At 33.8% G+C, this 11830-nt stretch overlaps 1 protein-coding gene and 1 long non-coding RNA gene across 2 annotated transcripts; one reads left to right on the top strand and one right to left on the bottom strand.

Annotated features, from left to right (window-relative positions):
* Window positions 1-481: 481 nt before the first annotated feature.
* Window positions 482-3057, bottom strand: b2ml (beta-2-microglobulin, like). Its single transcript, XM_083554169.1, has 4 exons — window positions 2826-3057; window positions 1462-1734; window positions 1319-1346; window positions 482-1206 (listed from the first exon to the last, which is right to left on the bottom strand). The coding sequence occupies exons 1-3, from the start codon at window positions 2887-2889 to the stop codon at window positions 1333-1335; spliced, it is 351 nt and encodes a 116-aa protein (XP_083410295.1). The 5' UTR covers window positions 2890-3057; the 3' UTR covers window positions 482-1206; window positions 1319-1332.
* Window positions 1066-1544, top strand: LOC310733163. Its single transcript, XR_014535635.1, has 2 exons — window positions 1066-1208; window positions 1323-1544. It is a non-coding gene; the product is annotated as an uncharacterized lncRNA (long non-coding RNA).
* Window positions 3058-11830: the final 8773 nt, after the last annotated feature.

Genomic DNA, 11830 nt, shown 5'->3' with positions numbered 1-11830 from the left:
TTAAACAAATTGATAAGAGGGACCTCTTATCAATCGTGTTACAGCAATCCCTCAAAAAACGATTTTATTTGGCAAAAAAATAATGCTTTATTAATGGAATGATTAAATAAGCCTGTCATACTATTAAGACCCCCAAAGTTTATCATTTTGAAGATGTTTATTAGTTGGAAACTTTATTACAGTTTTACATCTGATTGTTACAAAGTTCTGACACAAGACGCCAATATTGTTGAATAAGTGATACGTCTTTAAGTATTACTTACACATATTAAATGTAGCGCATCCACTATATAAAAATCTGTCAGAACTGCTTTTATAACAATTAACAAACCTCTTTTTCTCATGGATATAAAACATAAATTTCAGATCTCTTTCCCTGTTGGTTATGTTAAATAAAAATATGAAAAGTCAGAAAGTTTCATTCAGACACATTTTTTTCTTTTTTTTTCACACTCACACACCAATAAACACCATAGTCATGTTGGGGAAAGGACAAAATCTTTAATTCATCTTTGGTACCAATTACCATTATCCATTACCATTGTAAAATAACATGATCATCATCATCATCATAATTTTTCAGTGATTATTTGACAGTTTAAAAAACAGTTAAAAGAAAGGTCATTAAAACAAACACAAAATATAACTATTTAATTTTACATCCCTCATGAATCAGAAATAAGTAGGAAATAAAAGAGGATAGGTGACAATTATGTAATATTCAAAAGAAAAAAACATTTTCTACATTTTCAAAGCAGGTTATTTTTCCAGACTAGAGGAAATTGTAGTTATTACATAAGAAACTGTAAAGATATTGCAGTGATTATCTAAAAAGTGAATAACACAGGGCTGGGCGATAGAATTGTACATACACATTGTTTGTTTATTTTCTTTTTTTTTTGGCTTTTATAGTGTCACAACATTTTTTTTTTTTAATTTTCATCCAGTCTCTTGTTCAAAATGCTAGTGACTGCTGAATCAAATATTTTATGCTTTCTCATCAAAAAGAGCAATATTTTTGTTTCTTTGTCGGTGAAACCGAACACCACATTTTATACTGTGTATTTAGAATCATTTCATAATGGTTTTCAAATGTTTCATATCTCCCAGCCCGATACAGACAGATATACAGACTTTATTTTACTGAGGACAGATGAATTGATGGTTTGTATGTGCGATAATAGAAACAGTGGAGAAACCCGGAATCTGTAGAGGAAAAAAAAAAAAAAAAAGAAAACTGTAATATTTCTATTCATTTGTGCAAATAGAATAAAATATTAAAATTGTATTAATGCCTTTAGAACATTTTGATACTTACGAAGCGCAGGAGTTTTACATGTCTGGCTCTGCAAGGGAGGGAAAAAAAATATCTTAAATAAAAGCTGTCATCTTTATAAGTCTCATAACTGAAAGTGCAACAAAAGAAACAAAATATATGTAAAGGATTATTTAACATCTTACCCCATGTGATAGTCTTTTTCTCCGACAGGTGTCTGACATCGCAGGTGTATACATCACCGCTGGCGGGCTTAAAGGGCACACTTTTGGTCAAATGAAACTTCCATCCCTTCTCAAAGGCCAGGTCGGTCTGCTTGGCACCTGGAATCTCCTGATTATTCTTCATCAGTTTGATTTCAATGTCTGGGGGGTGGAAGTCGCTCACGTGGCAGATCAGTGTGTTATCTTTGCCAAATTCACCAGGGTTACGGCTGTAAACTTGGATTTTAGGTGCAGCTAGAGATGAAGATACACATGCATGATTATACCAGATAGACCTGGGTGGTACAGGGATCTTATTTAGGCATGGAACACCGTCACAAGCATGATCATCATAGTGGCAGTGTTGCTCCGGTGTATCCGGAATGATTGTTTCACATTGTGGTCGTTGTTAAAACTAAAACAACGCTTGAGTATAAAGTTTCCTGATCGAAAGAGGTTTTCAAAATCTTGTTTCCCTGTATAACTGAGGCATATCTATCTATCTATCTATCTATCTATCTATCTATCTATCTATCTATCTATCTATCTAAAATCAAATCAAATCAAATGCAGTGAAATGCTTTATACGACTGTCCAGCATGAGGGAATAGGATGCGGAAAAAAAACCCAAAGAAAAAAGAAGGCTGGCTATCTATCTATCTATCTATCTATCTATCTATCTATCTATCTATCTATCTATCTATCTATATTTGTTTGTTCGTTCGTTCGTTTGTTTGTTTGTTTATACACACATGATTGAGCCCAATCCTATTTAGCTCATTTCTTTTTTTTTTTTTTTTTTTTTTTTTGCAAATTCATTAGAACTTTTTGAAATATTGTTTTCAAAATAATTAGATTTTTTAATTAATAATTGTATAATTCTGGTGTTCGACTGGTTTAGAGTTTTATAAGAATAGTATATTTTTTGTTATAAATTTTTCATTCTCTCTACACAAAGCCAAAGCTGTGGACAAAACCTAAAGTGAAAGTAAATTTGGGGGAAATTTCCAAACACTCGTGTTTGGGGTCAAACAGCTCATTAGAAAACAAAGCATACTGTATTAATCACATGTAAATTTATTTAAATGTTTGTTAAATATTAAAGAGTTCCCATGTATATTTATATTTTTATATCTCTACACAGGGAAGTAGCTCAAAACAAAGACAACTGCGCCACAAATGGACGAAACGAGCATTTAATAGTTATTACAATAATACATGAATGTTCAAAGAAGGTTTTTTAATGATTATTTCTGAATAATAGTAATATTTATAAATACAAAACAATATCCACGACATCGCAGTATGAGGCCTATTATAGAAAGCCACCAGGAAATCATACTTACAATTCTTAGCGAAGGCGTTTGCGCTGAAAACAGCGATCACCAAGAAAGACAGCAGAAGATGCATGTTTTCAAATGAATTTCGATTTAAGTTTGTTTTAAATAAAATGATTTCCGCTTAAAAAACAGCTGGACTGGTGTCACGGATCTCCCAGACCACTACCGACTCCTCAAAGCTTCAAGGAAAATGAAGCGAAAGTTCCCACCTCTGTAACATTATGTTGACTAAGCGCCGCCCCCTTTTGAATTTACAGCCAATCAGAACGACTCGCGCTGCTGTTACCAAGCAGATAAGACGAGTGAAGGTTTTGCTTCTGGTACTGCAAACAGGGCGCGCGCGTGTTTTTCGGGAAAGCACGTGACCCTGTTTGAGGCTTCTTTTTCTTCATTATGGACTTTTCCCTTCAGTTAATAGGGAAATTTATTGCAATTTATTAAGTTTTACACACAAAAAAAAGTATATGACTAATATAAATCATAATCTGTCATCTTATGCATGTACTAGTTAACAATGGAAGCATAGGACCACTAGCATCATGTAAACACTGAATTTTTGAATGTGTTTTATTCACATACAAATCAAATCAATTTTATTCATAAACATCATGTAGATTATTCTCTTTATTTATATTTATAGGCAAATATGATTAAGTAAATATAAGTTTGAGTCCTCTGACTTATTTTAGAAACTTTCTAAATGTTTATTCATGTGTCATTACCAGGACACAGTTGAAAAAATTATGTTTTTATGTAGTACTGTGTGAAAAATGTTGCGCTATTATAACATTATAACATTATATATAACACTATAAAATTAGTCAAGCAATCGAGTCAAGTAGGCTTTTGTTGTCATTCAACCATATACAATACAATATACAATAAATCAGCTGTGTATACTGTTAAAATAATAATTAAACCTATTAGACTAACTGCATATGGTTGGAATTACTTATTACTATCATCGTAGCAAAGCAATAGTAGTATAGAAGCCCTGTATTTTCAAGATAACCAGTTTAAGTCAATGCATGATACGGTTCGGTTAAATTAGGTTCAGGTTTACCTGCCAATGACCTGTGTTTTGGCCAAACATGACCAAACATTATCTGGAATTAGCCCGAATCAATCACATCTTATACATGTGTGGCATTTCAGTGGTTCGGTTTGTTTATTAGTTAGTTAACTCTGAGTTTTTACTATAAGATTGGATGTTACAAAGAGTACTGAGATATATTAGTCACGTGTTGTTCGTGTTTAATTATTAATTATTCTAAAATAGTTTTTGTAATCGTTTTGTCTAGTGAACCAGCTAAAACATGTGCTATTTTGCATTTAACTCTATAATTTCATGTGCTACTGGGTTGCCAAGGACAAAAAAAGGAAACAACAACAAGGAGATAAAAAGTAGGGGTACACATGGTTGAGCATAGCCAAATGCAAAACTTTAGATTATATCTGCAGAAAAATATATTTGAATATTGCAAGCAAAAATAGGATTTTGATATTATTTAATGTGGTGTTCATGTTTACGAAGGTATAAAAACACGCAGGGGAAAACCAGGAAGGAGGAGACTGGAGGATGGTTAGCAGGAGGGTTCTGTAACGACTGCCTTCCGTTTGCTCCACCTCCAAAAATAAAAGTGAAACAAAATCTGATTATGAAGTGACAAATAAATGAGAGCTCAGAACTTCTTATTTAAATCTATTTAGAACAGGTGATTTCACACGTATATTAAATCGTGAGCATATTATATTCATAAATAGGTATTCATTCGAAATTGTGTACTTGATCAATGCGTTAAGGCTAAACAAAGACCTGATCGGTATACAATCTGCAAATACAGTCAATTACGTCTTATACATGTGTGGCATTTCTGTGGTCCAGTGTAAAACAATCACTCAATCCAGACACTTTCAGATCATATCGAAAAGTGTGAATATGGTATTTATGATATTTTTGTGAGATTTTGTTATAAGGTTAAATGTTAGAATGAGGACTAAAGAGGATTGAGCAAAAATGATTTTGGTGTGACCATCCTTTGGCTTTTAGTTCTTACACACTGTTTTTACAGTGCAATTATCAAAGAACTGGTGAAACCCAGACCCAGGTTCACCCAGGTTCACCCATCTAATGTCTTGAGAAGTTTGGCCAGAAGTTGTCTTCATGGTGGCCAAATAGCCATGCCTCCAACATGGAACAGGCAACAGTGAAGCATGGTGGAGGTTGCGTGCCAGTCTGGGGCTGCATTTCTGCAAACAGAGTTGGAGATTTGGTCAGGATTAATGGTGTCCCCATTGCTGAGAAATACAGGCAAATACTTATCCACCATGCAGTAGCATCAGGAAGGCCTGTGATTGGCCACAAATTTATCCTGTAGCAGGACAATGACCCCCTCAAACATACAGCCAATGCCATTAAGAACTATCATCAGTGTAAAGAAGAACAATGAATACTAGAAGTGTTGGTTTGGCCTCCACAGAGCCCTTATCTCAACATCATCTTAGTCTGTCATGGATTACATGAAAAGACAGGGATTTGAAAAAGCCTACCTCTACAGAAGTTCTGTGGTTGGTATTTCAAGATTTTTGGAACAACCTACCCACTGAGTTCTTTAAAAAAAACTGTTCTTTTAAAAAGTGTACAGAGAAGAATTGATGCTGTTCTGCAAGCAAAAGGGCGGTAACGCCAAATATTGATTTGATTTGGAATTTCATTCTCTTCATTTACTTTTCATTTTGTTCATTGATCATAATAAACACTTTAAAAAAAGTCTTACTTTACAGCATTTTTTCATGAATGCCCAAAACGTTTGCACAGTACGGTATATATATGAGCCACGTCTTCTTTGGATTTATTTATTACTTATTCAAAAAATGTTTTGTAGCTAAAACGTAGGCTATTTTACATTTAACACATGATTGCGTTCTGTGAGAAAGTAAAACTATTTGACAGTCAAGAATGTTATAAAACAACAACAACAACAACAAGGGGCTAGAAAGTAGAGGTAAACACTGTTTAGCATAGGCATACGCAGGACTTTAAAAATGTATCTTTACATTAGAAGATTGCTAACAAAAACAAGCTCTGGATATTATTCAGTGCATGTTAATGTTTACTGGGGTTTTAAAAGAAACCCAGGGGAAAACCAAGGAGGAGGAGCCTGGAGAATGGTGGTGACGAATGGATTTCATTCGCTCTACTTTCAAAAATAAAAGTGAAACAAGGTTTGATAATAACAATACAAATAAATGAAAGCTCAAAACCTCTTATTCCAATCTCTTTTAGATCACTTTTCAGAGTGAAACCACTGCTTAGCAGTTCTATGAAAGGCTAGTACACATATGGCTATGTTAATTATGGGGAAAAAAAAAAAAAAAAGAGATTTGAAGTGATATTACAGTATGAGTATTGAATTTATATACAAAACCAGATGCCCAAACATGGCCATTGGAGCAATAGTTGGCCTGGGATGACCTTTAATTTGACCTGTCATACTATAAATGAGAAAAGGGAAAAATGCCATTTGGGAAAACTTCTAAAAAATAAGCACCAGCTTTATGTCTCTCTGAATAGTTTTATTAGGCACTGAACTCTACTGTACAAAAAAATGGTTTCTTATTGACTTTTACTGAGCTAGCATTTCGAAAAATAAAACTTCACTTAGTGTTTAGCAGATTACCGAGTTATGTTTTCTATTAATGAATTTATAAAATTTTTAATTTGATGTCATTATAAATAAGAGCAACCATAGCAACTTTAATTTTAATATAATGTTTGGTATAATAAAACATTTACAATATTAATTTTTGGCCCATCATAGGAAACATTTTGGACTCCACTGATATACAGTGTTTCCTGAGACAAAGTGACACCTAGTGGTGCTGGTTGTGTTATGCATTCTGAGATGATGTTTTTGTGAACAGTAAATATTTAAATAATCGTACCCACTAAAATGGTCCAAGGTAGAGTCATGGGTCTAGGCTTAGGGCATCACAGAAATAAGTCATAGGCATCAGAATTCATTGTTGAGTGTGGGGAGTGAAGACTAGCTCGACTATCTGTGGTCCCACAGAAGACCTTCTGTAGCAGAAAGTTCATGCTGGCTCTATTATGAGTCTGTGTAGCTGCCCATGTTGACCCCATCCATCACCTATTATGGGCACATGAGCAAAAAAGCCGGTTATTGGAGCAGTGGAATAAAGTGACCTGGTCCGAGGAATCATGCTTTCATTTACATCATTGATGCTGGATGCGTGGACGTTGCTTACCCAAGGTTGAGCGTCCATTGTTAAAAGCACTGTATAAATAATACTGCGTTGAAATAAAATAAATAAGTGAAGTGTTTCAGTCATCAGAATTTTTTTATCCATTGGATGTTGTTTGTTTGTTTTGTTTGTTGAAAACAAATCCGCCCATTTGGCACCAAAAGCAATGCCAAGGTTAATAGACCTCCCAGAGGTCACACTTTTCCCTCATTCTTTTGTTTAATGTGAATATTTTTATTACCTAAAGCTTTTTGACCTGTTTGCATTGAAGTGTATGTACTGCATTGCTGCTACATGATTGGCTGGTTTGAACAACTGCATACATGTGCGCAGAGCACGTGAGTTTGCATCCCAATTAATAAACAAATATCATTACTAGGTTGCATAATCAATAAACAGCATGAGCACAGGTTCTTAAAATAAGTATGCATACTAAAAATGTTAGTACTCTCAAAAAGGTATGCGTGCTCAATATATACTGCTCAGGGATACTGCTCCACCTTTTGCTGCCAAAACAGTTCTGCTCTTCCCATCGAGCATTAACAGCATGAACTTCTTCAGTAGTTTAAGCTACAGGAGATGGTCTGTTGGATCGGACCACACAAACCAGCCTTTGCTCCCCACGCGCATCAACGAGTCTCGACCGCCCGTGACCTTATCGCCGGTTCACCACTGTCCCTTCCTTGGAGCACTTTTGATAGATTCTGACCACTGCAGACCAGCTTACAAGAGCGCCAGATGCTTGGAGATGCTCTGACCCAGACGTCTAGCCGTCACATTTTGTCAAACTGCTTCTAACACGTCAACTTTGAGGACAAAATGTTCACATGCTGCCTAATATAATATATATATAAAATATCCACTCACTAACAGGTGCCCTGATAAAGAGATCATCAGTGTTCCTCACTTCACAGCTCATAATGTTATGATGTCATAATGTTATGCCTGATCAGTGTAGTAGTATTGCATAGTTAAAGATTAGGATGCAAAACAAATAAACATATAAAAAAATGTGAAGCTAGAATAAGTATATGTGCAAGAGTTCAGGCTTAGATGTGTGTGTGAAAGCTCATACAACACAAAACGTTCAGACACTTTTAGTGTTCGTCCTTAACATGTGTTTAGATGCAGTTGTCACACCATGTGATTCGTGCTTTCAGGATGAAGGTTGAGTTGAAGGTTGAACTGCATCTGCTGCAATCTGCACAAGCGAATATATTTGTGTGGATTTAATAGCTGTTTTTTTTTTTTTTTTACAGCGGCTGGCAGAGGGGAAGAAATCGATTTGGTCATAGATACACTTGTAAGGACATTTACAAGATGGATTTAAAAAAAAAAAGCTGGACATCTTGAGACAAGGTCAGCTGAAGCAGTTCTTAAACTTTTTCATGAAGCATTGAATTACTTTCGAGATTTCTTTCTTGTAGCATTTGCACAAATACACTTAATCTGCTTTTATTTTAAATCCCCAGGGAAACTGTAATGCATGGACAAATGCACACAAATGCTCATAAGGTTTTTGGGGTAATTTTATAAGGTTAATATTGATTCTAGAAATAATGTATGTGGGTGGTGCAGCTGTGGCTGCAGTGAAAGGAGACTATTGGCTTTTTTTGCTTCATTTTTTTTATGATATTCATTCCTGCTGTGTAAAGGTGCGCTAGTATGCAAACCAAATGGGAAACATTTTTACATATTGCGTTTTTTAGACACAAAGGTCTTGCGTTTAGTGATAAAATTACTAGTATGCAAAACAAGTGTGCATACTCAAAACATTAATATCCAAGATAATTATGAATACTAAAAAAAGTTTCTAGAAGCAATATACGTATAAAAAAAGAAAGAATAGAAATATCAGGTAATTCAGGAAAATGTGATTGCTGAAGATAAAACACACTGGTTAATAAGAGAATGGGTACTTAAAATGCAAGTATGCAAACTTATATCACTACTATGCTAATAAGTGTGAATGCTCCAAAACCTATATGTAACAATATGCATAATAGTTTGCATGCACAAAATATTATTATGCAAAAAAACAAGTATACATTCTTAAAATATGAGTATGCAAAATAAGCATGCATACCATGAAGGGGTAAGAATACTTAAAATTATGTTGCCTCATATCTAAATGTATTTGTTTGATTGATTGCAAAATAAGTATGCATGTCATGTACAAGTAATCATTAATACTAAAAAAAAGAATAAGTATGGATGCAAGTGTTAATAAAATAAATTCATGGTATTGACATCATTCTAAATCCACTGTGACCCTGATCAGGAAATGTGGTTGCTGAAAATAAAACGTCAACTTGGACAGAATGGAGACTCAAAATGCATACTCAAAATTATAGTATGCATACTTAAACTATTAGTATGCATTAGAAGTTTGCATACTCGAAATAATAGTATGCATACTCAGAATAATAGTATGCATACTTAAAATAATAGCGTTCAAAATAAGTATGCATCCTCAAAATAATAGTATGGAGATTTATTTTTATGAATGAATAAATTATATTTTAGTATGCAAATGTATTTTAGCATAAAGGTGTGCTAGTATGCAAGTAGGCCAAAATGCAATTTCCTTTGTTAAACTGTGTACTCCAGTACACATAGCATTTAATTTAGTGTGCTAGTAATCTAGTAGGCAAGGGTACAAGGGTACAAGTATCTTACTGAAAGACTTTCGTCTTACGCAAATAAAGAAAGAACATATTAAATAATTATTAGCCTGATTCATGCTAATGCCCCACTTCTCCTGTGAGCTTTATTCACATGATAATCCCTTGCTGCTGCTGAGGCTGGTCCCACATTGATACCTCACTCAAGATTGCTGTGGATGGTCTCACTGGTTCTACATTCTACATCTCATTTATTATTCAGTGAATAAAAGATCCATCATGACCCTCATCAGGATAGTGAGGTTGCTAAAGCTGAATAAAAACCATACACTGGCCAGAAATAAAGAATGGCTACTTAAAATGCATATTAAAAAGGGAGTATGATTACCCAAAATATTATAATGCAAAATGAGTATGCATATTCAAAATAGCAGTGTGCATACTAAAAATGCTAGTATGCAAATATAAGCATTCAGAGTCGAAATAATAATATGCAAGATATGTATGAATATTAAATAAATCGAATGTTTGGTAATTGAAGTATGCATGCAAAATTAGCTCTTTTTGTGTGTGTTTGTTTGTGTGGGTGTTTGTGTGTGTGTGTGTGTGTGTGTGTGTGTGTGTGTGTGTGTGTGTGTGTGTGTGTGTGTGTGTGTGTGTGTGCTGGAGGTATTGATTCTTGTATGCCAGTAGGATAGAATGCTATAACTCAATGATTCAAATATGCTCATCTTCAAGTTTCCAAGCAAGTATTGTTTTTATGCAAATTGCATTAATTAAATGCAAAGGTCTTGTGTTTTGTCACTTTCTGTAATGTGTTTTTAGATTATTTGCTGTTTATGTTATGAGTTGAAAGAAATTGTGCTTCTGATGATGTCATTGTTATTGCTGTGTATAGAAGAAGATGCTTCTCAGACCACTTCTTAATAAATGCCCAATGAAAAGAAACTCAAATGCAAACTCAAAATGTTTGTATGCATGCTAAATTTACTAGTATGCAAACCAAGTGTGCATACTCTAAATAACAATATCCAAGATAATTATGAATACTAAAAAATTTTCCTATAAGGAATATACGTATTAAAAAAAAGTAAACAGTGTGGTTGATGAAGATGAAACACACTGGTCAATAAGAGAATGGGTACTTGCATACTCAAAATTCTAATATGCAAAATTTAAACACTAGTATGCAAATAAGTATACATACTAAAAAAATGTAGACTTGAAATAATAGTATGAATGCATAAAATACTATTATGTGAAAAAAAGATAAGTATGCAAACTAAATATTAGTATACAAAATAATTATGCAAACCATGTAGGGCTAAGTAAGGATACTAAAAATTATGTTTGTAGAATAAGACAGGAGGTGGAACTGGAGGTGGCAGAGCTGAAGATGTTGAGGTTTTCATTGTGAGTGACGACAATGTACAGGATTAGAAATGAGTGCAAATGCATAGTTTTGGACGTTTTGGAGACAAGGTGAAGGAGGCGAGATTGAGGCATCTGCTGCTGGTTTATTAGGAAACAGTGTATGAATACGTTCAGTCTAGGACTTGGTTAGAGGAGAAAACTTAATTTATTTATTTTTTAATTATTAATTATTTTTATTTATTTCTTATTTATTTACTTATTTACAGTACACAAGTAAGGCAAAATTAAAATGCATACAAATATAGAGACTAGTATGTATACTTAACATAGTAGTATGCAAAATAAGTATGCATACCCAAAATGTTAGCATGCATACTTAAAAAAGTAGTATGCGAAATAAGTATGCATACTTAAAATATTAGTATGCAAAATAAGTATGCATACTCAAAATATTAGTATGCACACTTAAAATACGCAAAATAAGTATGCCTATTCAAAGTTTGTAGAATGTATGTAGAAGTATGCATTCAAGTGTTCAGGTGTTATTCGGTATTCTCATTCTCAATACCTGTAGCAAAATGTATGTATGCATACACAAAGTATTAGTATGCAAAATACTAGTATATCAGGAACAAACCTGCTTTTGGATATAAACAAAATATAACAGTGAACTTAAGAAAGAGTAGAAAAGAAAGTATATTTTATTGAAAATTGGTGTACAAGCGTACTAGGGAGAAAAAGTTTTTT

The sequence above is a fragment of the Silurus aristotelis genome, assembly GCF_946808225.1.
Source record: "Silurus aristotelis genome assembly, chromosome: 11".
Taxonomy (NCBI): Eukaryota; Metazoa; Chordata; class Actinopteri; order Siluriformes; family Siluridae; genus Silurus; species Silurus aristotelis.
The sequence above is the reverse complement of the archived record's forward strand: the minus strand, read 5'-3'. Positions and strand labels throughout refer to the sequence as shown.

What these genes read in the sequence shown, in the direction of transcription:
- b2ml (XM_083554169.1), bottom strand. Translation starts at nt 2,889, where the DNA reads ATGCATCTTCTGCTGTCTTTCTTGGTGATCGCTGTTTTCAGCGCAAAC. An exon ending in AAACGCCTTCGCTAAGAATT is followed by an intron (nt 1,735 to 2,825) that starts GTAAGTATGATT and finishes CTTCATCTCTAG; the next exon opens with CTGCACCTAAAATCCAAGTT.